Source organism: Eschrichtius robustus, chromosome 2, assembly GCF_028021215.1.
Source record: "Eschrichtius robustus isolate mEscRob2 chromosome 2, mEscRob2.pri, whole genome shotgun sequence".
Classification (NCBI taxonomy): Eukaryota; Metazoa; Chordata; class Mammalia; order Artiodactyla; family Eschrichtiidae; genus Eschrichtius; species Eschrichtius robustus.
In genome coordinates, this window is record NC_090825.1 from 112,118,453 (window position 1) to 112,144,644 (window position 26,192).

General features: G+C 37.7%; 2 protein-coding genes across 11 annotated transcripts in view; one reads left to right on the forward strand and one right to left on the reverse strand.

Moving 5' to 3' along the window:
• The window catches only part of LOC137759541 (serine/threonine-protein phosphatase 2A catalytic subunit alpha isoform), a 133,296-nt gene extending 124,911 nt beyond the window's left edge, over window positions 1-8,385 (reverse strand). For 3 of the 9 annotated variants that reach the window (XM_068535893.1, XM_068535891.1, XM_068535892.1), the window contains exons 1-2: window positions 4,872-5,654; window positions 1,337-1,531 (exon numbers count right to left, since the gene is read on the reverse strand). In XM_068535893.1, coding sequence (XP_068391994.1) covers window positions 1,337-1,531; window positions 4,872-5,036 — 360 coding nt within the window. In that variant the 5' untranslated portion in view covers window positions 5,037-5,654. Of the gene's footprint in view, window positions 1-1,336; window positions 1,532-4,871; window positions 5,672-8,344 lie in introns of those variants that run through there. The other 6 variants (XM_068535890.1, XM_068535888.1, XM_068535889.1 and 3 more) reach the window with 6 other exon arrangements.
• Window positions 5,721-23,271, forward strand: UBE2B (ubiquitin conjugating enzyme E2 B). 2 transcript variants are annotated; one of them, XM_068535898.1, is made up of 6 exons: window positions 5,721-5,834; window positions 11,068-11,148; window positions 12,681-12,706; window positions 16,419-16,508; window positions 19,828-19,916; window positions 21,152-23,271. In XM_068535898.1, the coding sequence occupies exons 2-6, from the start codon at window positions 11,123-11,125 to the stop codon at window positions 21,278-21,280; spliced, it is 360 nt and encodes a 119-aa protein (XP_068391999.1). In that variant the 5' UTR covers window positions 5,721-5,834; window positions 11,068-11,122; the 3' UTR covers window positions 21,281-23,271. The 2 variants fall into 2 exon arrangements, with proteins under 2 accessions (XP_068391999.1, XP_068391998.1); XM_068535897.1 differs by lacking the exon at window positions 5,721-5,834 and adding an exon at window positions 8,862-8,981 and having other exon boundaries at window positions 21,152-22,968.
• The last annotated feature ends 2,921 nt before the right edge of the window (window positions 23,272-26,192 follow it).

A 26,192-nucleotide genomic window follows, 5' to 3' on the forward strand; every position in this document is an offset into this window, starting at 1 on the left:
TGAGGTACTATAGTATCATTTTACAGATGAGGAAAATGAAGTTCAGAGAGGTTAGATAACTTTCCTGGGGCCACAGAGTAATGGGGCTACCACCTTTCATTGTGCAAGTGTGAACTCCACAAGTTCTGTGGTTATCCATACATAAGCTGGTGGGTGAAAATCCAGGACAGTCTGATTCCAAGGACTGTGTGCTCTTAACTATTACATTATACTGTCCCCCCATGGATCCAGTCGGCAAGGAAATTACAATCTGAATTTCCAGTTGCTATCATAACCACATTTTTCAAAGCTGCAACATGACATGCACTATTACCAAGACAGAAAATTAGAAATTAAGGTATCTGAAAAAGCCTAGGGCATATAGATGTTATGCCTATATCACTTACTAATAAAACTACTTTTGAGGCTTGTACTGTTATTTCACAAACATACATCTAACTTTACAGAAAGTAGAGCTCATGTTGGGAACAAAGTATGTCCATAAAAACCTGCTGAGATAAACATTAACTAAACAATGCTAAAAGACAGCACTAAAAATCAAAACAGTTGATCCTCTTTCCTTTCTTGACTTAAATGACAAGGCTCTACACCCCTCAGCCACTTTATTTCTCTCTTTTCTTTCCCTAAAGGCATCCACCTTCTCTTGCCATTCCCCTGGCCTAGTTTCCAGTTCCTACCTCCAAACCTCCCTTCATCTGAGCTGGCTTGACTTTCGATGTTTTTTTTGTTTTTTTTTTTTTTTTTGACTTTCGATGTTTTAATGTACTTTCGTTAATAAAAGATGCCCCAGTTGACTGTTGATTCCTCTATACCTCCTTTAGCATCCCATAGTTGGTCTGCCCTATAGTTATAATTAGTGTGTGTTCAATACGTTTTTTGGTTCTGCAACTGAATTATAAGGTAGTAACTCCCCTGATCTTCTCTCTATTTTCAGGATGTCAATTAATATTGTCCAGAAAAATAATTTTAACAACTTTCATAAAAACAGAACAATGTTTAAAGGGCACTTACAATTCATATTCATCCGAGTTTGGCTTATTTTTAAGCACTTACATTATTTTTTTTTAACATCTTTATTGGAGTATAATAGCTTTACGTTGTTGTGTTAGTTTCTGCTGTATAACAAAGTGAATCAGCTATACGTATACATATATCCCCATATCCCCTCCCTCTTGCGTCTCCCTCCCACCCTCCCTATCCCACCCCTCTAGGTGGTCACAAAGCACAGAGCTGATCTCCCTGTGCTATGCGGCTGCTTCCCACTAGCTATCTATTTTACATTTGGTAGTGTATATATGTCAATGCCACTCTCTCACTTCGTCCCAGAAGCACTTACATTATTATTGTGAAGATATTCAATTGCTCGAAGAATCTGGAAGAGGTATTTTCTAAGTCGTTTACTCTCTAGTCCATGACAATAATGTTGTAACTCATCTAATACTGTGTGGTCAATAAATTCAAACACCAAATGAATTTTCTTTTTCTGTCTAAAAACTTCAATCAGATTGACCAGGTTTTCATGACGAAATTGCTATTAACAAGAGAAATGGATTTTTAGTATTTCATGCACCATAATTTGCACATATAAGACCCATATAATTTTAAAAAGAAGAAATATTCTCTGCTTCTTTTCCTCCATGCATTTCAATAAAAATTTCTCAACTGATTTGCTTACATTCCTATTTTTTTTAATGTTAATCTATTTAATAATTAATATTTATAGAACAGAGGGAGATGTATTGCTTTACTTCAAGTTGACATTTGGTTGCCTACTAAAATAATTCAGAGTTAATGTACTAAAATGTATTCTGCTAAGAGATCTCTTCCTATCTTTTAAATTGGTTTGTGATTAAAAGGTCCTTATGATTTCAAATGAGCATGGATTCCAGTGCCACTGAGCATGTAATCTGAATTTACAGAAGTTAATTACTCTCTGAGATTTGTCCTGAACTCTCAAGAGTAAAATATAAGTTCCAGGTGGACGTTATAAATTCACCACACTGTAACAAAAGGGTATCAAAATATCTAGAAACTTTTCATATATGTGAAATACCAATTTATATCCATAGGAACTTTACATAAATATACAATTATTTGTGGGTACATTTTTGTTCATTGTCTGTAATATTCTATTAAGCAACCAAACACATTTTTAGACTGGTAAGCACTCACTGTCAAGATAATTTCAAAATGTCAAAAATGGCATGTATCAGCTTAGAAAACAAAAGAGGTTTATCATTTTATGCTGCTTATTCTATTTTTTAACACACTGACTTAATTACAATCAATTCTCAAATATTTAACTTTTTCAAATTACCAAAAATATTTATTCATTTGGCTAAAAATTAAGGGGTATATTTTTGACGTTGGATTCATCAAAAAGCTATACTTGTAAGAGAAAAAGTTTGCCTTTATTCCAATGGCACAACATCCGTTTTTCTACTTATCTGTACTAATACATAGACTAAATTCCTCAAAACATGACTAATAGAAAAACATGCCAAAATATAATGCCAGATTTCTTTCCTATTTTTGCTCCCAATCCAATTTCCCTGGTTGGTGGGGTGCCAGAGTGCTGCAGCAACAACATGCTGGCAGTAGCAAAAAAAAGAAAAGACTGCCTTTAGACACTATAATATTAATCCTTCAACTAAGGAGAATTACTGGTTTCTTGACCAGTCTTAATTTTAAAGGCAAAAGCAGATAAGGGTGAATGCGAGTTAATAAGCATTAAGGAACATCCATCCAGGGGTAAGGAATCAGTGACTTTCTCAGATAAACCATAAAACCACTTGAAATACTCCATTATCCTTTTTCAGGTTGTATACTTTTGTTTTCCTTTATAAATAGAAAACTTTTCTACAGATATTCTCACTAATTACTCTAACTGTAAGTTATTTAATGAAATTCTAGCAGATAAAAATTTAGTTCTAATTAAGTCATTATGGCAGTGTTTTTAGACTAAGAATGTTAACTAATCCAAGAAATCTCTCGTGGAATTAGATCTGATCAAACTAAAAATTCTACAAGAAATAAACCAATGAGAAAAAATAGTTAAGCTATCTCAAAATAGTTTGCACAATAGTTGTAATAGTAAATTTTCAAATTCATCTCTGTGTTCTTGCCACATATTGGTTATTTTTACAAAACAATTAAGAAGAAAAAAATAATTAGCTTAAATGCAACAAAGGTGAAGAAAGAGCAAAAGATATTGCCTGGGAAAAGGTCTCCTTCTAGTCAGATTTTCACTTATGGTGCACAACAGTTGCCTTACAGTATTATTATGTTTTAGGTCATCAGGATAAGGACAGGTATCGCTCACAAAATCATAACATCTTTACTGACTTTAACTTTCCTTTTCGTTGTCTAGAAATAGAGCAGTTCCAACAATCCACACATGCCTAATATATTTCTTCTATTTAGCAAGCAAATTGATCCATCATATCTAATATAGACTTACAAAGAAAGAAGAGAATATTACTTTTGTATCAGATAAAAAAGAACAAGAACAGTATCTGTTTTCTTCATCACATGTAAAAACATCTAAGCAATGAACCTTAAAGCATCTAGATAAATTCCAATAAACAAAATACATATGTATATTTAAATATTTTTAAAATCACTACTTTTGTACCCAATTGCCAATGAATCTTAATGCTCCTTTCTTTACACTCCTGAGGTCTTTCCACTGAGTGGACCTATCATACCTACATGAAATTCTATCTTGTCCCCTGATCTCTCCTGCTATTGTTCTCCACCTCTAAACACCTACCTATCATCTTTACTGCACTGTATTCCTGTCACCTCAAATTCAACATTTCTAAAACTGAACTAGTTCCCAAACCATGTCTCTTTTGGGTCTTTCATATTTCCATCAATGGTAGCAATCACTGAACCTCAAAGATACCTTTGATTCCCCTTCTGTTTCCTTCTACACTTTCATGTCTTCTCTAGTAATATATTATGTTCTAACTCTACTTTCCATTCAAATTGCTGCATTCTAGCAAGGACCCTCACATTTAACAGGATTCCTGAATTAAAAACACAACAGATCTCCCTATTTTTACTTTCTCAGTCCTCCAATCTACTCTAAAAAATAATGCTAGATTATTAATATTTACAGTTTCTTTACTCTGAATTCAAAACCTCGCACCTCTCACAAAATCAAGTTTTGATTCCTTAGCCTAAAAGACAAGACTTTAAAACCTACCTCCAGCTTAATTCTCTAATCTCACCTCCTTCTATTTCCATATAAGAAATTCTACAGGCAAATGCTCTTTGTCCTTTCTGCTCTGCTCTTTGTCCTGCCTTCAGCCTCTCTGAGTTTATGCTGTTCCCCTAACCTGGAATACAATAGTCTCTCCCTCTTTCCTAAATTCTACATACCCTTTAAGGCCAAATTCATGATCCATTTCCTCCAAGAAACCTTCCCTACCCAACAGGACTTTGTGTTAATCACTTGGCTTTTATTATCAGCCACTTAATATTCAGTATTATTTTTATATGCCCTCTTGTCTTTCTAATTAATAAAAGTCCTGAAGAGCAGGTACTGTCTTTTACGTCATTATAGTCACAGCATCTGGCACAAAACCCTGCACAAAGCAGACATTTTTACTAAGTATTATACCTGGATATTTCTGAATAATTACTTCCCAATATTTGGCATAGCTTTTGTTACATTATACATAAGAACATATATCTAGTATCACTGTAAAATTACAAAATGTACACAGTAAGGTAAGCTATCACACTTGTTTTTCTATTATATGTCCAAATACATATGTTAACTGAAATATTCATTATATAATTTTTTATTCCATAACAACTTCCCTTTTGACTTACAGAGTGCAATTAAGGCAAAAGAAGCAAACCTTTAGCAACTTTATTTCTCTCGTTGCAATTTTGTTGACAGACTTTTCTGGTTTCTCATAAAATATCTTAATGGCCACTATCTGCCCAGTATCCTTATGTTTACACTTCATGACTGTTCCATAACTTCCCTCTCCCACTTTTCCAAGGGTTTCATACATCTCCATTTTCAAGCCCAGCTTCTTCTTTATAAAAAGAAAGGGGGGGGGGGAGGAAGAAGGTTAAACATTTATACCTTTATTTATTCAAGGCGGATAATGCATTTCCACAATAAACCCATACTTAAAAATACGGAAACAGGAAAAGTAGGAATCTTTTCACAGATTCTGTTTGTCTTCGGGAACTCTGCCAGTTCGGCAGTAAGGGGTCCTTGTGGGGCTCTGGCCCCCACCAGAACTTGGGGAGCTTCCTGCTGTCAAGATCATTCCCACCAAGAGTGAAGATTCGCTCACTACATGTCACCTATTCATCATGAGTGGGGTCCCCACACGTCCAGTCATGCCCGCGTCCAATATGAGGTTCCCGCAAAGCTGCAGTCGCCAACAGGTCAGGCCCTGGGACCCAAGAAAACCTCGGTCCCACCCGCTCCTCAAACCAGGCGTCTTAGGGTCCTGGACCAGTGCCGCGCCCTTCGCCCCTCAGTCGACCTCGTCCGGACAGCCGCCGGCGCCTCAGCCCATTCTGCAGTCCCGCCGGCCCGGCTCCGCGCAGTCTCAACCGGGAACCAGTACACCGACCCTACCTATCCCGTCAGCTCCCAACGGCCTACTGCCATGGCAACAGTGCACCGGGCCTCTCGCTCGGGGCCTAGGGCGCAAGACCGGAACACCGGCCAGGCCCGACCCGGAAGGAAAAAGAGAGAACAAGCAGAAAAGAGCTCCTGGGGGGCGCTAACTGAAAGCCTCCTTGAGGGTGGAAGTGGGAAATACGAGCTGCTGTCGATCAAACTGGGGCCACTACACAAGGTTGGTTTTGAGGGGCGATGGGGGCGGGTCGCATTTTGACCGCAGCTTGAGTGACTGCAGATCCTCTAGGGAAGGGGAACCGGCGTGGAAGTTTATCCGACCTGCGTCTTAGATGCCCCCAGGCTCATGAACACTTGCCACTTGTGCCGGATCCTAAAAGGATGCCTGGTGTGACCAGGCAGAGCTTTCTTGTAAAACGAGACTTCCAAGGAAGTCTTGTGTAATTATAGTTTTCTAAGTTACCTAGTTACGTTAATATTCCATAGATCTGATTTCGACCTCAACTGTTGACATTCATCCTTAAAACAGGGATAAAACGATTCATAAATCAAGAACATTTCTTGAACACCTCTTATATGCTTACAACTTTTTTTCGAACTCACAGTAATCCTTTTAAAAAACTCCCTTCCTACGTGTCAAAACTCTAAAAGTCCCTCTTGAAAAGCAAATAATTCAGAGGGCTCCACCACCCTCCAAAAAGAAGCCTTAATCTAATTGCTTAAGAACTAGACATGAGGTTCTGCTGGAGTGCCAGCCTCCAATGAATAAACTGAATATCACTGGAAGCGCCCAAGGAGTGCTGTCTTTGTTAGGGCTTTCATTTCTTTTTTCTGTAAAAAAAAGTTAAGTGTAAGAGGCCGAATCTCACTGTGCTGCTCGGAAATAAGAGAAAGCACTATTATTGTCCGATAAATGCTAATCCGGTTGGTTTCACCCCACCATGCACGTTAAAATCACACCTACAGAGCTTTTTAAAAGGTCCCATCCCCAGAGATCCTGATTTAAATGAGTTAGGGTAAAGGAACTGGTATTTGAAAACCTTCCTAAGTGTTTTCTATGCTGCTAAGGTTTATACTGAGAGGTGTGGGGGAGGAAGGAGAAGTGGTCATGGTTTTTTGCTTATCACCACCAAAATATTCAGAATTGTTTTTCCTTTTGAAAAGTTATTCAACCATGTTAGAAAATACTTTCTATCTATGAATAAGAATATCATAATAAATCTTACAGTGGACCCAGACTTGCTGTAAAGCACATTTATTAAATATTTGTTGTTGGCTTAATATTGACAAGGGACAAAGCATGAATCAGAGTTCCTGCTCTCAGTGAGCTCACAATCTAAAGCTACAGTCTCTACAGTATAAAATTATAGCTTTAAAACTATTCTTTCTACAAGTAGATTATGGCAGGCCTGGTAACCAGGACAGCCTATGATTCTTTCTTATGCAGTAAAGCTCTAGGACTTAAATGAAATCTCCTCACTTGATTTTCTCAAAAGCGTTACTTCATTTTGGAAAACCATAATCTGTAGATTTCCAAAACAATTATAATAAATTGCTAGACAAATGACATAACGGATTTTTTAAAAAAAGTTTCTCTTTGGCATTGCACTGTAGGTAACCCTACCAGTGTGTCCTCATCCTTAGTTATAGGGAGGATAAGGATTGCTGTGGCAGGAAGGCAAAAAAATAAGAATATTCACCTTATTAGAGAACTACATTTGTGAATGCGTGTCTGTCAAGAGTTAGGCCTGGCTAACTTGATTACCAAGGCAGTTACTAAAAACAAGAGAAAGAATTCAGGGATTGAAGAAAGGGAGGTGCCAACAAAGTAGAGAACGTTAACCCTTTCTGGTTCCATGAAAGTATGGGCAACGCTAAATTCCTCATTCTATCTTCCTATTAACACCTTGGGCTGAGGAATTGCCCGAATGGGTTAAAAGAGCTCAGAGTTCAGACCAACAAAGCCCTGAAGAACAGAAATTGGCGGCAATAGAGGAAAAGAACTTAATGACTAGAAGTAATGTCAGAATCCCAATGGTCAACATCCCCGAGCCCCCCTAGAGGGGGACATTTCAGGTCATTTACTTGCTAGTGTAGAAAACCTGAAATAAGTTACTCAGGCTAGATACATAACCCCCACCGACGTTTGCATGCTCTCTGCCCCAGATCTGAATCATAGTATTAGGTTTCTCTGACAACCAACCACCTATTGATATACTCTCTTGCGATCACCCCCACATTTCTTGACAAATACAACGGTACCCTATTGTAGCCAAATCCACGGACTCACAAAACCTCAAATAAGAGCAGACCCATAAAGGAAAAACAATTCCGTAATTCTATGGGGATTGTAAACAAATATTAGATAATCTATACACCGTTCTTTTATCTCTGCCCAGAATTTCCAACCCTGGAAACCCACTGCAATGCACATGCAGGATTTTTGGTGGCCCTAAGGAAGCATTTCAGGGGATTTTACTTAGTATGGGCCTCAGCACTGAGCTGGGGAAAACGGAGGTCCCTTCCCTGTTCCCCACATACCAGACTTAATAAGCCATTGAGTCAACTAGGGGGCATTTTAAGTCCAAGTTATTTTTGGCCCTATTTTAAAGATTTAAGAAGCAAAACAAACTACTGCTTCCGACACCACCTCATCAATTGCCGTTCAATGGACAAACTGGACGGAAAACTAATAAAGTTGTATACCCGTCCTCAGCCCCGTAAATTTACCCGGTTCAAAGACCTGGAGGAAACTCGGATCCAGGCGACGCTCTCACGTGATCCGTTCTAATCGCGTCATAGGGACACGTGGTTCTAGATACTTCGTCCCCTCCCCCTCAGGCGTGGATTGTTGACAACGCCGCCGGCAGTCACGTGATCTTACGTCATCCCACCTTCTTTCCCTGATATCTCTGGCCCCGGATGCGTCCCTCTCTCCCCACCCGGTTGAGCCTAAACTAGTAAAAGAGGGGGAAACGGGTTGGTGTTTCGGTTTCGGTGTTTCTTAATCACAATCTCCAGCCTGAGCACAGAGAACAATAATTGGTCGATTAGTTGAGGAAGCCAAAATGGATAGGGTCCCTGCTAAAGTGCTCCAATAACGAGCTCTCCTACGTCCCGTCCCCTTCTCCCCACCCCTCACTCCATGGTACTGGCGGAGGGCGGAGGGATCTGGAGGCGGCGGAGGGAGACGTCATTGCAGGGTTGTTTGTGCAACCTCGGCGGAGGCAGTGATCCACAGTGATTCGGCCGCCGCGCCGGGGGGTGGGGGGGGCTGCGCGGGACTCTTTTTTTTCAGACTGACCGCGGGGCAGCTGGGGAGCATGTCGACCCCGGCCCGGAGGAGACTTATGCGGGATTTCAAGCGGTAAGGGCCTTCATCTTCGCCTGGATGACGGCTCCTCCCCAAAGCTACGGGGCTGCAGGGTGGGGATCCGGGACACCTTCCTCTCATGACCCTAAGAGGGCCGCTGTGGGCCCAGCGGGACGGACGGAAGCGCAGTCCTAGCAGTCCTAGCCCCCGTTAGCACTCTCGTGTCCTTGCCTGTGCATTCGTTCGACGTAAGAAATTTCGATACCCCCTCCCCCTCAAAAAGTAAAAAGATGGCCATGGGCTGTCCTAGGATTCCCTGCTGCCCACTTGTCCCAGCTGCCCGATGTCTCGCCCTGGCGTTCAAACCTCATCCCCTGCCCCTGCACCTTGCGGTACCTCCTCTCTCTGCCCTGAAAGCAAGCCCTTGCAGAAGCCTTTCCCCCCGCTAGCTGCACCAGTTAGCTTTGTTTGATGGCCTTGCGGTCTCCTTCGAGGGCCAGGGTTGGGGCCAAACGCTCTCGCCCTCCCTCCCTCCCCATTCTTTCTGCAGTGAGGGTGGGGTCTGATGCGCTAGGGCCGGAGGTTAACCCATCCTCCGAAACCCGACTCTCCCCCCGCCCTCCTGAAAGGACCTTGAGAACTGGCTTAGAGGGCTGGGACTTGGGCTGGCAACCCCAGCTGCTAGTGCTTTCTGGAACTCAGCTCTGTGGCCTGGTGTATAAAGCCCTATCTATAGCCTCCAAAGCCTGGGGAAATGCCGCCTGGGAGACTGGCGCTAACCTGATACTCCCTGGGCCTCCTTTTGTAAAGTAGGGTTTTGTTAGGAGGTGTTGGGGTTAGTGAGGAGGAAGTGACTTTTTTTCAGTTGTTTCCCGTTGATTGAATGCTTGGAGGTAAGGGGAGAAAAATGACCGAGAAAACTTAGCATTACGCTCCTCTGCGCATTTTTAAGTGTTTTTCTAGGGAGACCCGCCCTGCTTGAGGCAAAATACCTAGTGTAAGAACTTAGAATGGCCGCTCGGGAAGTAATCTCTCAACTTCATTATAAACCCTTAAATGAGGCACTTGGAAGCCATTGTTTGGGGCTTTGGCCAGTTTATCATTGAGTGTATTCGTAACTTAGCATTTATCTTTGGTGGGCGGGCTTCAAGCAGCATATCCTTTAACGCTTCTGTTCGTTGTGGCCTATTCTGCTTGAGGTTGACTAAAAAGAGCCATTTTGGGGGGTGACTAATATCAAGTATCACACCACATGGCAGTCTATATGTATATAATGTAGCTTTTTTTTTTTTTTTTTTTTACTGAGATGACAGTCTTTAAAAGGAGATGTTCTTTTTGGTGCAGAACTCGCTTTCTACAGCTTGAAACCAGTAGATTTCAGATTAGCTCCCATGAGTGAAATTCAAATATTAAAACTTCCCAGTTCGTGGCCATTGTTACCCTGGTTTCTCACTGCAATTCTCTGCTTAATTCTGAGTTGTATACTTGGCATCTTTGGTAGTTTTCCAGGGGACTTCGGTTGCAAGAATTTGATTATGACAAATGTTGGAAGGTAACTTTGTATTGAGTTGCATGATCTGAGAGGTAGATTTAGTGTTGGTGCAGAGCTTTTAAAATAGGGACTGAGGGGAAAACCTTACCAAAGCTTTGATTACTTTAAAACCTATTGCTAATTGAAGCAAATGAGATAAAGTAACTCTACTGCCTAAAACTAGTTTCCTAATTAAATTGGATATACGTGTGTTTTCAGTCATTTAGTGTTTACACTGAGGTGGGGTTTTTTTTGTTTTTGTTTTGGGGGGAGGAATATTTGGTGGCCATGTTGCACAAGTAGCTGTGGTTAGGACTCACGAAGTCTTTGCATGTTGACAACAGTAAAATCGTTTTTTCACTTGAGGTTTTTACTTTGTTATTACTGTTGAAGGCAGTTCTTGAACAGATATCTTAACCTTGGTGATATTTGAAGAGGGATGACTCCAAAGCGCTTTTAAGTCATGGTTTATTCCAGCTCAGCACAAGAACAAGGAAATTGATTTACTTTGTTTCTCAAAGTAGATGGTGTACAGTCCATAGGTGTTCTGTTTGGCGTTCTTAGTGGCCTTAATGTTCAACTTTTAAAATTTCTGCTCTGGATTTCTAGATTGCAAGAGGACCCACCTGTGGGTGTCAGTGGCGCACCATCTGAAAACAACATCATGCAGTGGAATGCAGTTATATTTGGGTGAGTTGAAAGAAATGACAAATGGTAGGTGTGGTGATTCTTTTAAGAAAAGTGAACGTATAACAACTAGGAAAGGGAGCTGAGGGATCAGGGATCTTACAAAAACTGCAAGGTAAAAAAAAAAATTCTGAGAAGAGTTTCGGCAGTTACATAAAATTTATGATTTTATGATCACTTTGGGCTTTACATGATAAAAATATCATTTGAGACTAAAGGAGAAAGATAAACTATTTTGTGGAAAATGTGCCAAGCAAATTCTTACGCTTGCATTCTACTAGAACTGTAAAAAGGCTAGGAACCAAAAATACTAGAACTTCCACCATGGTAAGGATTTAAATGAAAAATGTTTCACACCTCAGTGTGAAATAACTGAATGGAGCCTTTTGAGATGCATTCTTACCTTTTACAGATAGTAAATATTTTGTATGTGCTTTTTAATTTAAAATTTCCTTACGGTTTTTCTTTAGTTTTTGAGAACTGGATTTTATTTTCTTTCTCTCTTTTTAAACTAGGGTTTTGCACTAAAACTTTAAAGGAATACTTTGTAAACAGAATTCTGAATTGCTATTGAATCAGTTATGAGAGTCTACGTTAAAGACTAGTGGAAAACTGAGTGTAGTTCACCCTTCTAATTCAGGCTGTTAGAATGCTTCTTTGAGATCTTGAATGTGCCTTGCAAGTGGTAATTAAACTTCATGTTGCTGCTTAGGAAAGATGAAATTGGAATGTGGTAGCAAGGAAAAGATTTGGGCAAAAGAAACTGGCTTTCTTGGTGACATCAGATAAATCTAGTCGATTTGAACAAGAGCTATTGCTCTTTTGAAGAGCAGGACACTTTGGTGTCATAATTATCTTTTTTTAATATAAATTTATTTATTTATTTTTGGTTGCATTGCTGCGCGTGGGCTTTCTCTAGTTGCAGCGAGCGGGGGCTACTCGTCGTTGTAGTGTGCAGGCTTCTCATTGCGGAGGCTTCTCTTGTTGCAGAGCACATGCTCTAGGTGCGCAGGCTTCAGTAGTTGTGGCACACGGGCTTAGTTGCTCCGCGGCATGTTGGGATCTTCCTGGACCAGGGCTCGAACCCTTGTTCCCTGCATTGGCAGGCGGATTCTTAACCACTGTGTCACCAGGGGAGTCCATGGTGTCATAATTATATTAAACTAAAGGGTATTGATTTCCATCTTACTGATATACATTGAAAGTAAGACTTTTCCTCTTAAGAATACAGATACTTACAAAAGGGTTGGTATTTATGAACTGAATTCTTTTTGTGCTAAAATTATGACAAGTTTTTTTTGTTTTGTTTTTTGCAAAACCACCCTAAAAGGAAAACTTTGAAAATTAAAGTTACCTTTTATGTCTATATCAATAAAAATCCAGGGCTGAGGTGATACTAAATTAACAATAACTTAAATACTCCACAAATTACCAGAATGAGCCCCTCTTTCTCTGAGTTTATTCTTTCCACTTGTGAAAATCAGGAAAAAGCAGAATGAAAAACTTCTTTTAATCAGAAATCTTCTTGTTTTCAGACCAGAAGGGACACCCTTTGAAGATGGTAAGTCATTCTCAATGTTTTCTATTAAGAGGCTTCTTTTAAGTAGGGAATTGTAACACCAACCTATCTAGTTAACTAGTTTCTATTGTTAATAGGTCAAATTGTAACTAAATAATGCTACTGAGAATTTATAGTTTACAAAGGACTTTCTTCTCAAGTCAGCTTGATCACCTTCATTACTAGTTCCCTCTGTTACTTTGATATTGGCTGTAGAACTCTAAGCCTAGATTAGATGGTGGGGTCTATGTTGAGAATAGTTTAAATGGCCTTGTAGCATGCTAAAAGTGTCCTTGAGGTAAACATCAGAAGGGTAATCATGCTTTTTTAACTTTATGTATATTGATCAGGTGCTGAGCTGAAATTGTTCTTAATCATACACAGCTGCCAGTAGCTTCACATAACAGCTAGCATTTGACACCCGTAAATAGTTACCATTCTGCAGGATCTTTTGCGTCTTAAATTCAGTATTTTCACCAAGAGCCAGGAAAATGGAAAACTCCTTCTAATATGTATTTATAGTTGAACTTCTCAAATTGATTTTAACCAGATACTTAGTTTCCCTAATTATAGCATGGATTTTTAAAAATTGTTAAACAGGTTTGTCTTAGTTATCACAATGGCTTCAGAATTAACCCATCAAGGATATTTGTACAAATAATGATTGCAGAAGTATTTTTAAGGAGATAACCTGAATGTTCAATAGGAGAAATGGTTAAGCAAATTATGATATATCTAGACTCTATAATATTATGTACCTATTAAAGAATAAGGTAGATCTGGACGTATATCTGAGGAGACAAAAAACTTGCAGAATGTATGTTGTAATACCACATTTTTACTAAATACATACATGCAAGTGTGTGTGGTTAAAGGGGGTTATATACCATACTGTTACCAGTGGTTACCTCTAGATGGGGGGTAAGGAGTTGAAGGGAGGTACTCAAGGAGTTCAGCTTTTTACTTTATACCAGAGGATTCTTAAGGGTGGTCCATAAACTCCTTAAGTTCCCTGTGACTCTTTCAGGGGTTCCATGGGATCAAAACTGTCTTCATACCAGTAGTGAGACATTTGCCTTTTTCATTGTATTAACATTAGCTCTGATGGTACAAAAGTGTTAGTGGTTAAAACTGGCCCTAAGCAGTGTAGCACCTTGGCATATATCAAGATAGTGGCACCAAACTGCTGGGAGTCATTGTATTTTTTGCATTTTAAAAGATGCCAGTTTCAGTTTAAAATGTCTTGATGAAAAAGTGGGAATTTATTAATATTACTAAATTCTGACCGTTGAGTATGCATCTTTTTAATATTCTGCGTGATGAAGTTGGAAGTATGCATGAAACACTTCTCTTACATACCAAACTATGATGGTCATCTAGAGGGAAAGCAGTTCTGCAGTTGTTTGAGCTGCAACTTCAATTACTGCTTTCTTCATGGAACATTTTTTACTTGAAGGAATGACTGACAAACTCCGGTTATTTAGATTCGAGTTTGTATTTGGTTGACGTATTCTTAAAAGTTACCAAAATGAGCTGTTAGGTCAAGCAAAGTGACTGACAGTATTTGTAGCTGCTGATAAAATGACGGCTTCCCAATACTTTTAAGACTTCTCTCATGAGATCAGTAGGTGGTATTACCTGTTGTGATTTTTTTTTTTTTTGATGGAGTATATATATAATGAAATACGGCAACATTTAGAAGATTTGGATAACTCAGTGAACCAATATTTTCCAAATGGCCAATGTATTAGAAAATTATGGATGGATAAAAGATATATGCAATATGCAACAGTTGTTAATGTAACTGATGCAGAAAGTTTTTGTGGTTTCAGATTCTACATTGCAGCTAACCTTTAAAAATGTACCATTTCTTTGGTGTAATATCAAAGAATATCTACAATTGTCTGAAAAGGCTATGAAAATAGTCTTTCCTTTTTCATTTACATATTTGTGTGAGGCCTGATTTTCTTCATGTACCTCAACCAAAACAGCATGTTGCAATGATTGAATGCAGAAGCAGCTAAGAGAATGCAGCTGTCTTCTATTAAGCTAATCATTTAAGAGATTTGCAAATATGTAAAACAATGCTACACTTCTCACTAACTTGGTTGGGGGAAATATAGTTATTTTCATTAAATGTTACTTAGGTTAATGTGTAATGAGTTTACAGTTGTTAATAAATATGTTAAGTTTTCCTTGAGTTATAGTTTCTAATACAATAAATATAGATAGTTATAGCCTGTGATGTGCTGGAGGCAGCTTATACCGATTGTGAGAATAGATTGTTTAAAAATTTGGGGGAATTTTTGCAAGTTGGTTATTAAAGAGCCCATATTTTTAAATTATTTTCAATTTTTGGTAGAAATACTATAAAATGGTATGCTGTTCTCAACTTCATATTCAGTGACTTCACTTTGGAAGCTTGGCGTGGTTGGGAGTAAGAGTATAAAGGGGTCCTGAGACCCCATAATGTGAATTTAAAAAGGTTAAAAAAAAGCTGTTTCATATCTGTGTTTGTCTGAAGTGTTTATGTTGTACATTTTTAAAATTAAAATTAAAACTGTAAAACTATATAACTAGGTATAAGGCTATCTTTGCTAATGAACTGTACATTTCATAGACTCTCTATTAATATATCAAAATGTGAATTAAATATCATCTTTGATTTTGTTTGTATCTTTGGCCTCCCTAATCCCAAATTTCCAAACAAAAAATGTAAAGAGGTAGAGGTTACATACTGAATATATGACTAATGAAAATAAAATATTAAATATTTTACTAAATACATGCCTCTGATACTGGAGTCATGAGTTTAGAATTTAGGGTGAGAAAGGGGTTTTGTTTTGTTTTTTTAAACTGCATTGATGAAATAAGGAAAGAAGCTTGTAGAGACATCTGGAATGGTTTTAAACTTTTATTGACTTCATTAGGAATAAGCCTCAACTTACTATGCCCAAGGTGTTGTGGTTGGAGTACCTATCCAACCTTCAGGTAGATTTCCTCAAAATAAAAGGACTCTGGATAGTGAATAAATGCAAAAGGAGGCTAGAAAGACAAACACGAAACTATTAACGGTGGTTGTTTCTGCTAAATAGATTTGGAATTTAAGAGCTCTTCTTTGTATACTCTGAACAGATTGACTTTATTATAAATGCATAATTTTTTTTAAATGCCTGTTTCTTTTGACCATAAGATAATGATTTAGACTGACCAAAATGTACTGTATTGGTCTATAACCAACAGTAGGCAGTTACACTAATGCTTAACTGATTCTTGGCATACTTAAGTGATAGGGACAGAGCAGACTTTTCACATTAGTGGCCATGCCTCCAATCTGAGTCCTTTGTCATGTGGTGGTGAGCCCATCTCAAAATCATTTGACACCCCCTTCTAAGTTACAATAAATTATTTGTAGTTCCTCAAATGTGCATTTAAAATTTTGGTAGCTAGGGCAAAATTGCTTTCCAACAATATGACAGTTAATGTTCCCACCAGTAGCACATGTAAGTGCTTGTACCCCCCAAGTGCTTGCCAGTGCTGTATGTTATCAGTACATAAATAGTATATTTAGTATGTTTTATGCGCTAAACCAAAATTGACATTAATTTTTGTGTGGTCGTGCAAAAGCCAGCATGGGCTTGGGAGTTCATTGATGAAGAGAGAGAAAAGTTATGCTTGTCTTTACTGTAATTATTTTGGTTTGTTTTCTATCTAGGTACTTTTAAACTAGTAATAGAATTTTCTGAAGAATATCCAAATAAACCGCCAACTGTTAGGTTTTTATCCAAAATGTTTCATCCAAATGGTAAGTAGCAATTTATTAGCCTTTGCAAATGATAGGAGGAAAAAAGAGTTGTTTCATCCTTTTAGGTCTTGCCCATACTTCTCGTTATTAGGGCCCACTTCTAGATGTTGCTTCTATGTCAATATTAACCATACTTTTGTAGTCTGGAATCTTATCAAGGTTCCAGATTTGAGGTAAAGTTTTGTTTTAATAACTTCTGATTTTAAAGTAATATCTATTTATTTATCAAAATGTGAAAGATACTAAAAAGAATTTATAGCTTAAAATTTAACTTGCAAATAAATGTACAAAATTAAGATCATGTTGTATGTAAAGTTAAGTAATTTATATATAACATGAACATTTTCACTTATTAAATATTCTTTTGTATCTTTTTTTTTCTCCTCCTTTGGCCGCGCCACGCGGCTTGTGGGGGTCTTAGTTCCCCGACGAGGGATCGAACCCGGGCCCCCGGCAGGGAGAGCGTGGAGTCCTAACCACTGGACCACCAGGGAATTCCCTATATCATTCTTAATGGCTGCAAAATGTTCTGTTTTATGAGTTTACCATTATTTATTTAATCATTGTCCAGTTGGTGATTTTTAATTGTTTACAGTTTTAAACAGCACATTTTTCTTGAAAATAAATCTCAAATACCCATGAATAAGTTTTTAGAAGTAGGATTACTAGGTCAAAGATTTGTATGGTTTTAAGGGTTTTTTTTAAATACAGTTTTCCTCCCTTGTTCCTATTTTTACTTTTAGCAGTTTATTACTATTTTCCATAAATGATTGCTAAGTGACTCTTTTGTAATTAAATTTGCTCTTCCTGACTTATTGCTCTTTACTTCTAATAAGTTTGTATTCCTGGATTATAAATTACTGTATGAAAGACTTATTTTCCAGAATATTTAAGTTCTTTTTCCCTTTTATATCCTTTGCACATTTAAATGTGGTTTTCCCCATCAGTTAACTTACTTTCAGGAGGAACATTTTCAGAGGTCCTCTTGATTGTGCGTCTAGTCTAGAACTACAGACTACGTGAGATAACTGCAGGCAGATAGGGGTCTCCCTACTCATAGGAGAGGTGTGTTTGTGTGTCTGGAATCAAGGTGACTTCCCAATAATAGATTAGATCATAGATTTAGCCTTTGTGCTTTATTGCTGTGAAGTCGCTTTTTCTTTCAAGGTCTTCCCCCACCCAGAGGCAAGGCAGCTTTAATTTTATTTTCTGTTTCTATTCTGAGGAAATTTTCAAGTCACTTATTATCATTTATTCTACTGTAGCTTTACTAGCTTAGACTTGTTAGTGAATCAACCCAAACTGTAGTAAGGGAGCTCTGTAAATCAAGGTAGAAAAGACTGTGGAATGTGCAAGGAGTATATGTGTATAGGTTTAAGATTTACAGCCTTAACAAATTGATAAGGAAACAGTGTATTTGATTTTTCTTTTATCCCTTCATATTAATAACATGGTTTCCCTTATTTCCACTATCAGTACCTTATTTAGTTAACTTCCTAGTTTGCTTTTTTTAAAACATCTTTATTAAAAGATTGACATACTGTGCTACTCACCCATTTAAGTTGTACAATTCAGTGGTTTTTAGTATCTTCACTGAGTTGTGCAACCATCACCATTATCAATTTTAGAACATTTTTGTCACCCTCCCCAAAAAATCCCATGCCTATTAGCAGTCACTCCCCATCCCCATCCCCCCCTGCCTCCCAGCCATAGGCAACCACTGATTTATTTTCACTCTACAGGTTTGCTTATTCCGGACATTTCATATAAATGGAATCATATAATATATGTGGTCCTTTGTGATTGATTTCTTTCAGCTGACATAGTTTTCAGGTTCATCTGTGTTGTAACACATACTGGTACTTCATTTCCTTTTATTGCTGAATGATAATCCATTGTATGGATAGACTACATTTTGTTCATTCATCAGTTGATGGATGTTCGGTTTCTAGTTTACTTTTGGATTACTTCTCAAAAATAGTTACTAGTTCAAAACTTTAAAATCATTTTACAGTTTTATGGGTCTTACAGAGGTGATGATTTTTGCTTTGGACTTGCTAAGTTTGATGTTCCTATGGGATACACAGTAAGCGGTTGACTATGCTGCTTTAAAGCTGAGAGTTAAATCCGGTCTAACGCTAACAATTGGAAGTACCTAGCACATAGATAGTAATAATTGAGGCCATGAATAAAATTGCCCAGAGGGTGTGTAAAGGGTAAGAAGGAAGAGGACCGAGGATAGAGCCCTGAGGAATGAAGGTACTTAAGTGTAATTTGCCTCCTCTCCCCAGAAAGGCCTCACTTATTCCTGTTTGATGCAGAGTGGTCTGGCTTGTTCTGTGAAGCATTCCACAATTTGGCAGTATCTATAACATTTAAATGCATTTATCCTTTGTCAACACAGCAATTCTGCTTCTGGAAATTTATTGTAGAGATAAATAATCTGGCAAGTTCTGGATAAAAATTTATGTTCATTGTTTGTATTCTCACATAATCAGTTCAGGAGGGGGGAAAAGCCTCTCAAATGTTAGACTCTTAAAACGGTAATCACTTGATTTTTATTTTTATTATGAAAGGAATGCATACTTATTGGAAAAACAAATCATAAAGTACAAGGAATCCTACTAATATCAGATATTACAGATTACAGATATCTACATTTTGGCATTTAGTCTTACAAATGTTTTTGTGATTGCATATACTTCAAATGAAAATATTTATAAATAATTCTTTATAAAAAATGGAATTATCCTAAATAAGTAATTGGAAACTTATTAATGTAATATATTGGGGGTGTCATTCTACATTAATTAACATATGGTAGATGTATATCATTTCTGGCGGCAGTATTGGTATGTACCGTTAATAACGTACCATTATTTAGCCAGTCCCCTCACTGTGGACCAAAGGTAGTTTCCAGTTTGTCACTTCTATAAAGAGTATTATAGTGAACATCCTGTAAATAAAACTTTGCATGTCCATGATTATTACTTTTAGAGTGGAATTGCTATGTCAAAAAATTAGCTTTTTTATCCCCCCAAGAACTTTATTTAGGAATATTTGGAAATGTGGAATTTAAACAGATTTGCTATATAGTATGTGATGAAAAAATTTAACTCTCACTCAGCCTCCTGATCAAAAGGCGCATAAAGAGTCCTTAGTTTGAGACTGATTTTCCTGTGAGACAAAAAGTTTTAGTTATTGACTAATGTTCAAGATTTCTGACTGAACCAAGCATTTGGTTTGTGGTAAAAATTTCTCTTTAATTGTTAGAAATGACAAAGTTAATATGTAACCAATTTTAGTGTTGTCTTTGCAGTGTATGCTGATGGTAGCATATGTTTAGATATCCTTCAGAATAGATGGAGTCCAACATACGATGTATCTTCTATCTTAACATCAATTCAGGTAAGCATGTGTTAGGATGCATCTTAACTTTTCAAGATTCTGTGGGATATAATTGGCTCTTTTAGGATCAATTTAAAGGCCAAGTGAGCAAACTAACCTTCCCAACACTAAGGTAACCAGTGGCAGAGCTTGGACAAAACCCTCATGATTTTTATACAACCAATCTGCTTTTTCATTCGTGACCACATTGGATCAAATACACAATCATTCTGATCGAATTTAAGTATAAAGTGTTCTCACAGGTCAGGTGTTTGTTTTGTTTTGTTTTGTTTGTTTTTTGCCACACCACAAGGCTTGCGGAATCTTAGTTCCCTGACCAGGGATTGAACCCATGTCCCCTGCAGTGAAAGTGCAGCGTCCTAACCACTGGATCACCAGGCAATTCCCTCACGGGTCAAGTATTATTCGTGCCCACAAAGAAGAGTCTTCTTGGAGAGAGATAAAGATGATTGTTTAGAAAAAAACATAGGGATCTCAAGAAACTGCCAAGTGCAGAGAAGCATTGAGTATGTTACCCCATCCAAGAAATTCTATTTTAAACGAAAGTAAATAACTATTCGCCAAAGCACTCTGGCAGAATATTTCAGAGTTGACCTTGAATGACAGTTTGGGGGAGGGGTGGGGGGTGAGTGATGTTTTAGTTATATGGATTTGAGAGGAGCAGAAGTAACGTTTTTGGTTTATGACCTTTCTAAAGTTTTTTCTGTCACACTTCTGCTTTAATTCACGTCATCTTATAAAGTGTTTTCAGCTTTCCTGTTTCATTCCCTTGCTGCTAGGTGCATATGTTTTGTTGATTAAAGGAAACAAGGTACACTACCCAACTTACTGTCAGAAATTTGCAAGTTTACCTCAGTAATAGAGTTAAACTTTGGAAAATGTTAGTTGCTAAGCTATTTTATAGATATTGTGTATTAACCAAATCAAGTTATTTCCTGGTTATTGTCTCAGTATGCTGAAGAATATTGTTCTTTTCCAATTTCTTTGAGATTAGAGGTCTTAAGGCAATTAAGAACTATCTGTTTTGAAAGCTTAAGTTCTCTAGCAGCAGGAAACTTAAGTGTATTTGTCAAACCATTTCTGAAAGTACTTAGATCTAAAAATATGTAAGACGTACTAATTTCTGTCTTTCTTCATAGAATAATTTGTTTTGTACAACTTCTATGCTCCATATCGGACCCATGTTAATGTAAATAACTCTACAAATATGTTTTATCTTCTGTCTTTCCTTCTAGTCTCTGCTGGATGAACCAAATCCAAATAGTCCAGCCAATAGCCAGGCAGCACAGCTTTATCAGGAAAACAAACGAGAATATGAGAAAAGAGTTTCGGCCATTGTTGAACAAAGCTGGAATGATTCATAATAGACAACTGGTCTGTTAATCTTTTTCATCATTGTTGTGTATAATTTACCTCTCAGTAGAAAGGCTAACAAATTTTAAGTGCCACAGGTTTTAAGGATTCTGCAGAAAAAAAAAGTCCTTCGGTTTAGAACCTACAAAAGCTTGTGTATCTTGATTAATGTACTTTTTATTGCATGGTGTGAACTAAGTTATTGCTTACATAAATTTGTAATATATCCTGTTTGTATTTTTTTCCAAGTGTATAATGTTGGTGTGGAGTTTTCATGACAGAATATACACATTTTGTAAATCTGTACTTTTTTCAAATATTGAATGCCTTATTTTTGAATTCTTTAGATTTTTAAATTGGAGAAAAGCACTTAAAGTTTTTTATATATGAATATTACATGTAAAGCTGTTAAAATACATAACTTCAGTGCAAGAGACTTTGTCACTTATTTCCTTATCTGAGTAGGAGGGGTTAATAAGTCTCTAGCTCTCCATCAATTGATAGTTTCATGTCTGATTTCAAAAGAACAGATTTATATTTTATCAAGAAATTCTTCAAATTCGATTCTAAACACCAATTATAATCTCAAACTTTATTTTGAATGTACCTATATTAGTTTCAGTTGAGCAATTATAGACATAACTGGTTTGATTCTGTCCAACTCTGTATTTAGGCCACTTGTTACTGTTTCTTCATGCACTACTTACTGTTAAACTCTACCTTTTGCGATTTCACAATTTGCACCTCCACCACGAGGAATTGGCACCTCTACCATGAGCAGAGAGCTGATGCAACTTATTTTGCTGCTTGATAGCACTTTAAAAGATTTTTGATAATGAAAAAAGTAAACCGTCAACATTTACCAAAAACTCATGCCCCACTATTAACAATAAATAAGAACTTGTTGCATTGGTTTGAACAAGGCAGATATTTGGAAGGAATCTTGGTGTAATTTAAATATTTGAAAACTGCCTTTTAATGCAATTGCCTATCTGTTTATTCTGGAAAAATGTTTTAACACCAGGGCCTGCTGAGTTGCTTTCTCTTGTGGAGATTTTTTTTTTTTAATCTCCTAAGTTGTATAAAAGTTGTACTGCATTTTAGTTTACTGGATAAACATAAAACACAGTATTGAAGAAAGCTAATACAAAGCTATCCTATGCCTTCAAATAGTTTAGAAAATGGAAAATATACAAGTAAATTCTGTTGAACCACCTGTGTAGTCTTTCTAGTAGTTAAAAGAGCTATTTCATTAACCCCAAGAGTTTCTTGCACATTCATAGTAGCTTAGTAAGCTAACAGCTTCTTTTCTATTGAAAGACTGATTTCTCTACTGGAAGACTGTAGGATGGCAATATCTATAGGTTCTATTTATTAAGCAAATTTTAGAAAGGATAAGTGCTGATGTTTCCCTTTAAAAGTTAATACTTGGGAAATTTGGGGGTAAGTGTATGATCTTAGGGAACTTTTGATACAGTTGAGAGTTAACTCACTGGAATTATGCCCCCGCCCCCCCAAAAAAAGATGCTTTATTTAAAGGTACTTTTTGGTCATATCAAATGTGTGATACTTCTATATTCAGCTCTAAAACAGTTTCTTTAGACATTTACTCCAGTGACTGTCTCTTAGATTAAATATACAGTAGCTATGATAGTCTCCCCTCTTATTTCATTAAATGCTATTTGGATACTACAAAATCTATTTTTATCCTTAACCTGTTTTCCCTATTTAAAACTGAAATATTTCAAGTATTGATAGATAATTATAAGGAAGTTACATCTTACTTCGCAGGCAGTTAATGAGCTCTAACTCCTAAATTCAACACATGCATAAAACTCATATCTAGCCCCCATTCCTATTGGAGAAAATTCTTAGGAATGTTCCATCTCTCAATTAGTCTTCAGTTTTTTTCTTCAGCCTTGGAACAGATTCCTGTTTCTTTGGTTGAATACCAGATGTACTTCAATTTACAAAGTCATGTCATGCAAAGAATGTTTACTCTAAAATTTACTACATAAATTTTATAAATGTATGGTATGGCAAGAGGCTAGAACTAATTTATTTTGGTACAAATTTGGATTCATGTTAAAGATTAAGTGCATTTGTGATGTGCAATTCCTCTGTAACAGTACTTCTAACATAACTCTGTGCAAAGCACTATTCTAAGCACTTTAACATGATCACATTTCAAACTCAGAGTAATCTTATGAGGTGGGTACTACCGTATTACAGATGAGGAAACTAGGTACAGATCAAGTAACTTTCTCATGGTCAACCAGCCAGTATGTGATAGAGCTGGGATTTGAACCCAGGCAGTCTGGTCTTTTAGCCAATAACTATACTATCCCTTAAGAGATGTTAAGGGATTGAGTTCAGTTTTAAAATTCTACTGAACTTAAATATTCATCCCAATTTGTGAAAATACCATGTTGAGTTTTATATAGACTTGTGTCTATCCAGTGAAGAGGTTTTCACCATTTTTCACTTTTTTTTGTAATGTAAACAAGTAAAGTCTGGATATAGGAACACTCTCATCTCTGATAGAAAGCACTCTTTTGACTTACAGACCAATTTTTTTCCCCTTCCTAGAAATATCCTTGAGTCTGTACAGACACACACCCCAAAATTAAAAAGTTCCATGAATATGAATAACTTCTGAAACTGATCTAAAAATTCTTCCTCATGTAGGTGGAAGGTAGTGGAGAGGAAAACTATTGAAGGTGGCTTATTTAGTAAGTCTGTTGTGTGCCCAGTAAACAAGGTACCTATCTTAATTTATTCATTTAGTACTCTTTTAGAAGACAGAAGCCTGGGGCTCAAAAAACAATTTAGAGTTATGTCTAAGGTAACCTCAATTCTCCCAGGTTTTAAGAGAGATCAAGTTTTTAGGTCTTGGTGGTGTTTATTACAATTCCTTTCTACTGCATTCAGCAATGCAGAGTCCCAAAGGAATCTGGTATGTGGGGATTATGTATGTAAACAGAGAAGTCCCTAGGTGGAAAGCCATTAAAGGTAAATGAAATTGTCCATAGGACAGGGGCCTTGTGCGAAGTTGGTAGCCCTGTTACTTCAGTTCCCATCTAGTTAGGGAAAAACTAAACTGTTGTCTGATATGGGGAAATTCTAGTTATCTTGTTCCAGTATATGATATAGAACACAAAGATATATTAGAAACACACAGATGTGTGTGCTGTTTTTTCAGTAATTTCTCCCCACCATCACTACAGGTTTTTAAAATAATTTTGTCAATAATATCCTGAGGTTTTTAAGTTTTCTGTTCATAGCATGGAGTAGGGCTTTCTTTTAGTTGGGCCCAAAAGATGAACGAGATGCACCCTATACAAAACTCTCTTAGCTCAGCAACATTAGTTCCTTGCTGGTTGAAATCAAGAGCCCTGGAAGGAAAAGCTCCAAGTTTCCTCTTTGGCATATGGAGGACTCAGACTTGGGCTAGAAGCCTGCATGGACTGTCAGGAACTCTGCCATTGACTTAGTGCTAAAGCTTGGCCACAAGATGCTTTTGTTTACCAGTGACTCCTGGAATTGTATATTTGGAAAGACTCTAAATATAGAGTGTACTTTGCTGAGTAAAATCAAATAACCTTTTAGCTGGTTAGAGAGGTCTTTACGTGGTGATGGTCTTCATTTGGTTACAAGTGTGATGCTTCTGTAGTCCTTTGGGGGGATATTAGAGCTGACCTCAGGCTCCATCAACCTGAACCATTTAGTTGCCATTCTTCCTGGAATGCAGGAGGGCTTTTGTGGTGTCTTAAGGGCTGCCAAAGTGCAAGTGTAAGCACACTTAAGGCAGACCTCTTAATGCTGCTTCCTGTCTGAAGCCCTCTTCCCTTCCCCCTTTACAAACAAGGCCTTGTGCCAAGAATACTGCAGCCCACCAGCTAAATTGGACTAGCAGCACTTGAACAGAAGAATGTCAAAGGCAGCTCTTTGGCTGGCCTCTGCATAAAGTCATTCTACAAAACTTGAGTTGGGAGATTTTATGTTTTTGTGTTGGTGCTAGTACAAAGACAACAGGAACAGGAAGCTTCTTGTTCTTATAACTATCCTGAGCAGAGAATAGGAAAGAATCCAGAGACTAGTTCATGGCTTCAGCTTCAGCTAAAGGCCTAGAATATCGCCTCCAAAGAAAATCTAGATTAGTGACCTTGCTGTATTGTAGTGGGCCTTGGCTATAGGACTGTACCTGCATGAGCACATAAGGCTGTGGTTTCAGATGGAGACTCCCTGGAACATCGGCTGGAAAGCTGCCTTTAGAATGAAGACTGTCAATCCCAGGGGTGGGTACAAGAGATCTCTCGCAAGCCAGAAAGATCAGCCAGGGCAGTACTGGGGCCTGGTGGTAAGTTGATGATACCATCTGTTAGGGAGAAAGTTTCCTTCCTAGCTTTCATTAGCCCTTACACATTGGTTCTTTGGCAGGGGCTGGATATTGTGCACAGAGCAGCTTGAGAACAGACCACGATCACCATGGCGCCCTCTCAAGACCTAAGTTTGAGGGATCAGGCTGTAAGAGCAACAATATAAGTACCAAAGATTGGAGCCAAGCACTGGGAACTGCTTTCCAGATAACCTCTGGCAGTACATGCACAGGCCTAGGGAGGAGGCCAACAGGACAGCAGTGGACCTCCAAGAGTCCAAGCTCTGAATCCTCTGGGGACACTTTTTAATTAGCGGCTTTGTTTTTTGTTATAAAAGTAGAACCTAGTCATAAAAAATAAATTTGGTAAGCACAAAGGTAGAAGGAAGCATGAGTCATTCTCACCACCTGAGAACAGCTGGTTTAAGGGGAAGTGAGGACTGTAGGTGTTGGTCCAAGCCCAAATGTTTCCAATAGTCTGGGGCCCAAAATTCACACCCAAAGTGATAAGGAATCTAGTCAGTTTACAGTGTGAGACTCCAGGG

Bases quoted from the DNA above. Each gene is read 5' to 3' on its own strand.
- UBE2B (XM_068535897.1), top strand. From the start codon at position 8,938: ATGTCGACCCCGGCCCGGAGGAGACTTATGCGGGATTTCAAGCG. The intron at 12,707-16,418 runs GTAAGTCATTCT...TTTTCTATCTAG, and splicing joins AGGGACACCCTTTGAAGATG to GTACTTTTAAACTAGTAATA. The intron at 16,509-19,827 runs GTAAGTAGCAAT...TTGTCTTTGCAG, and splicing joins CAAAATGTTTCATCCAAATG to TGTATGCTGATGGTAGCATA.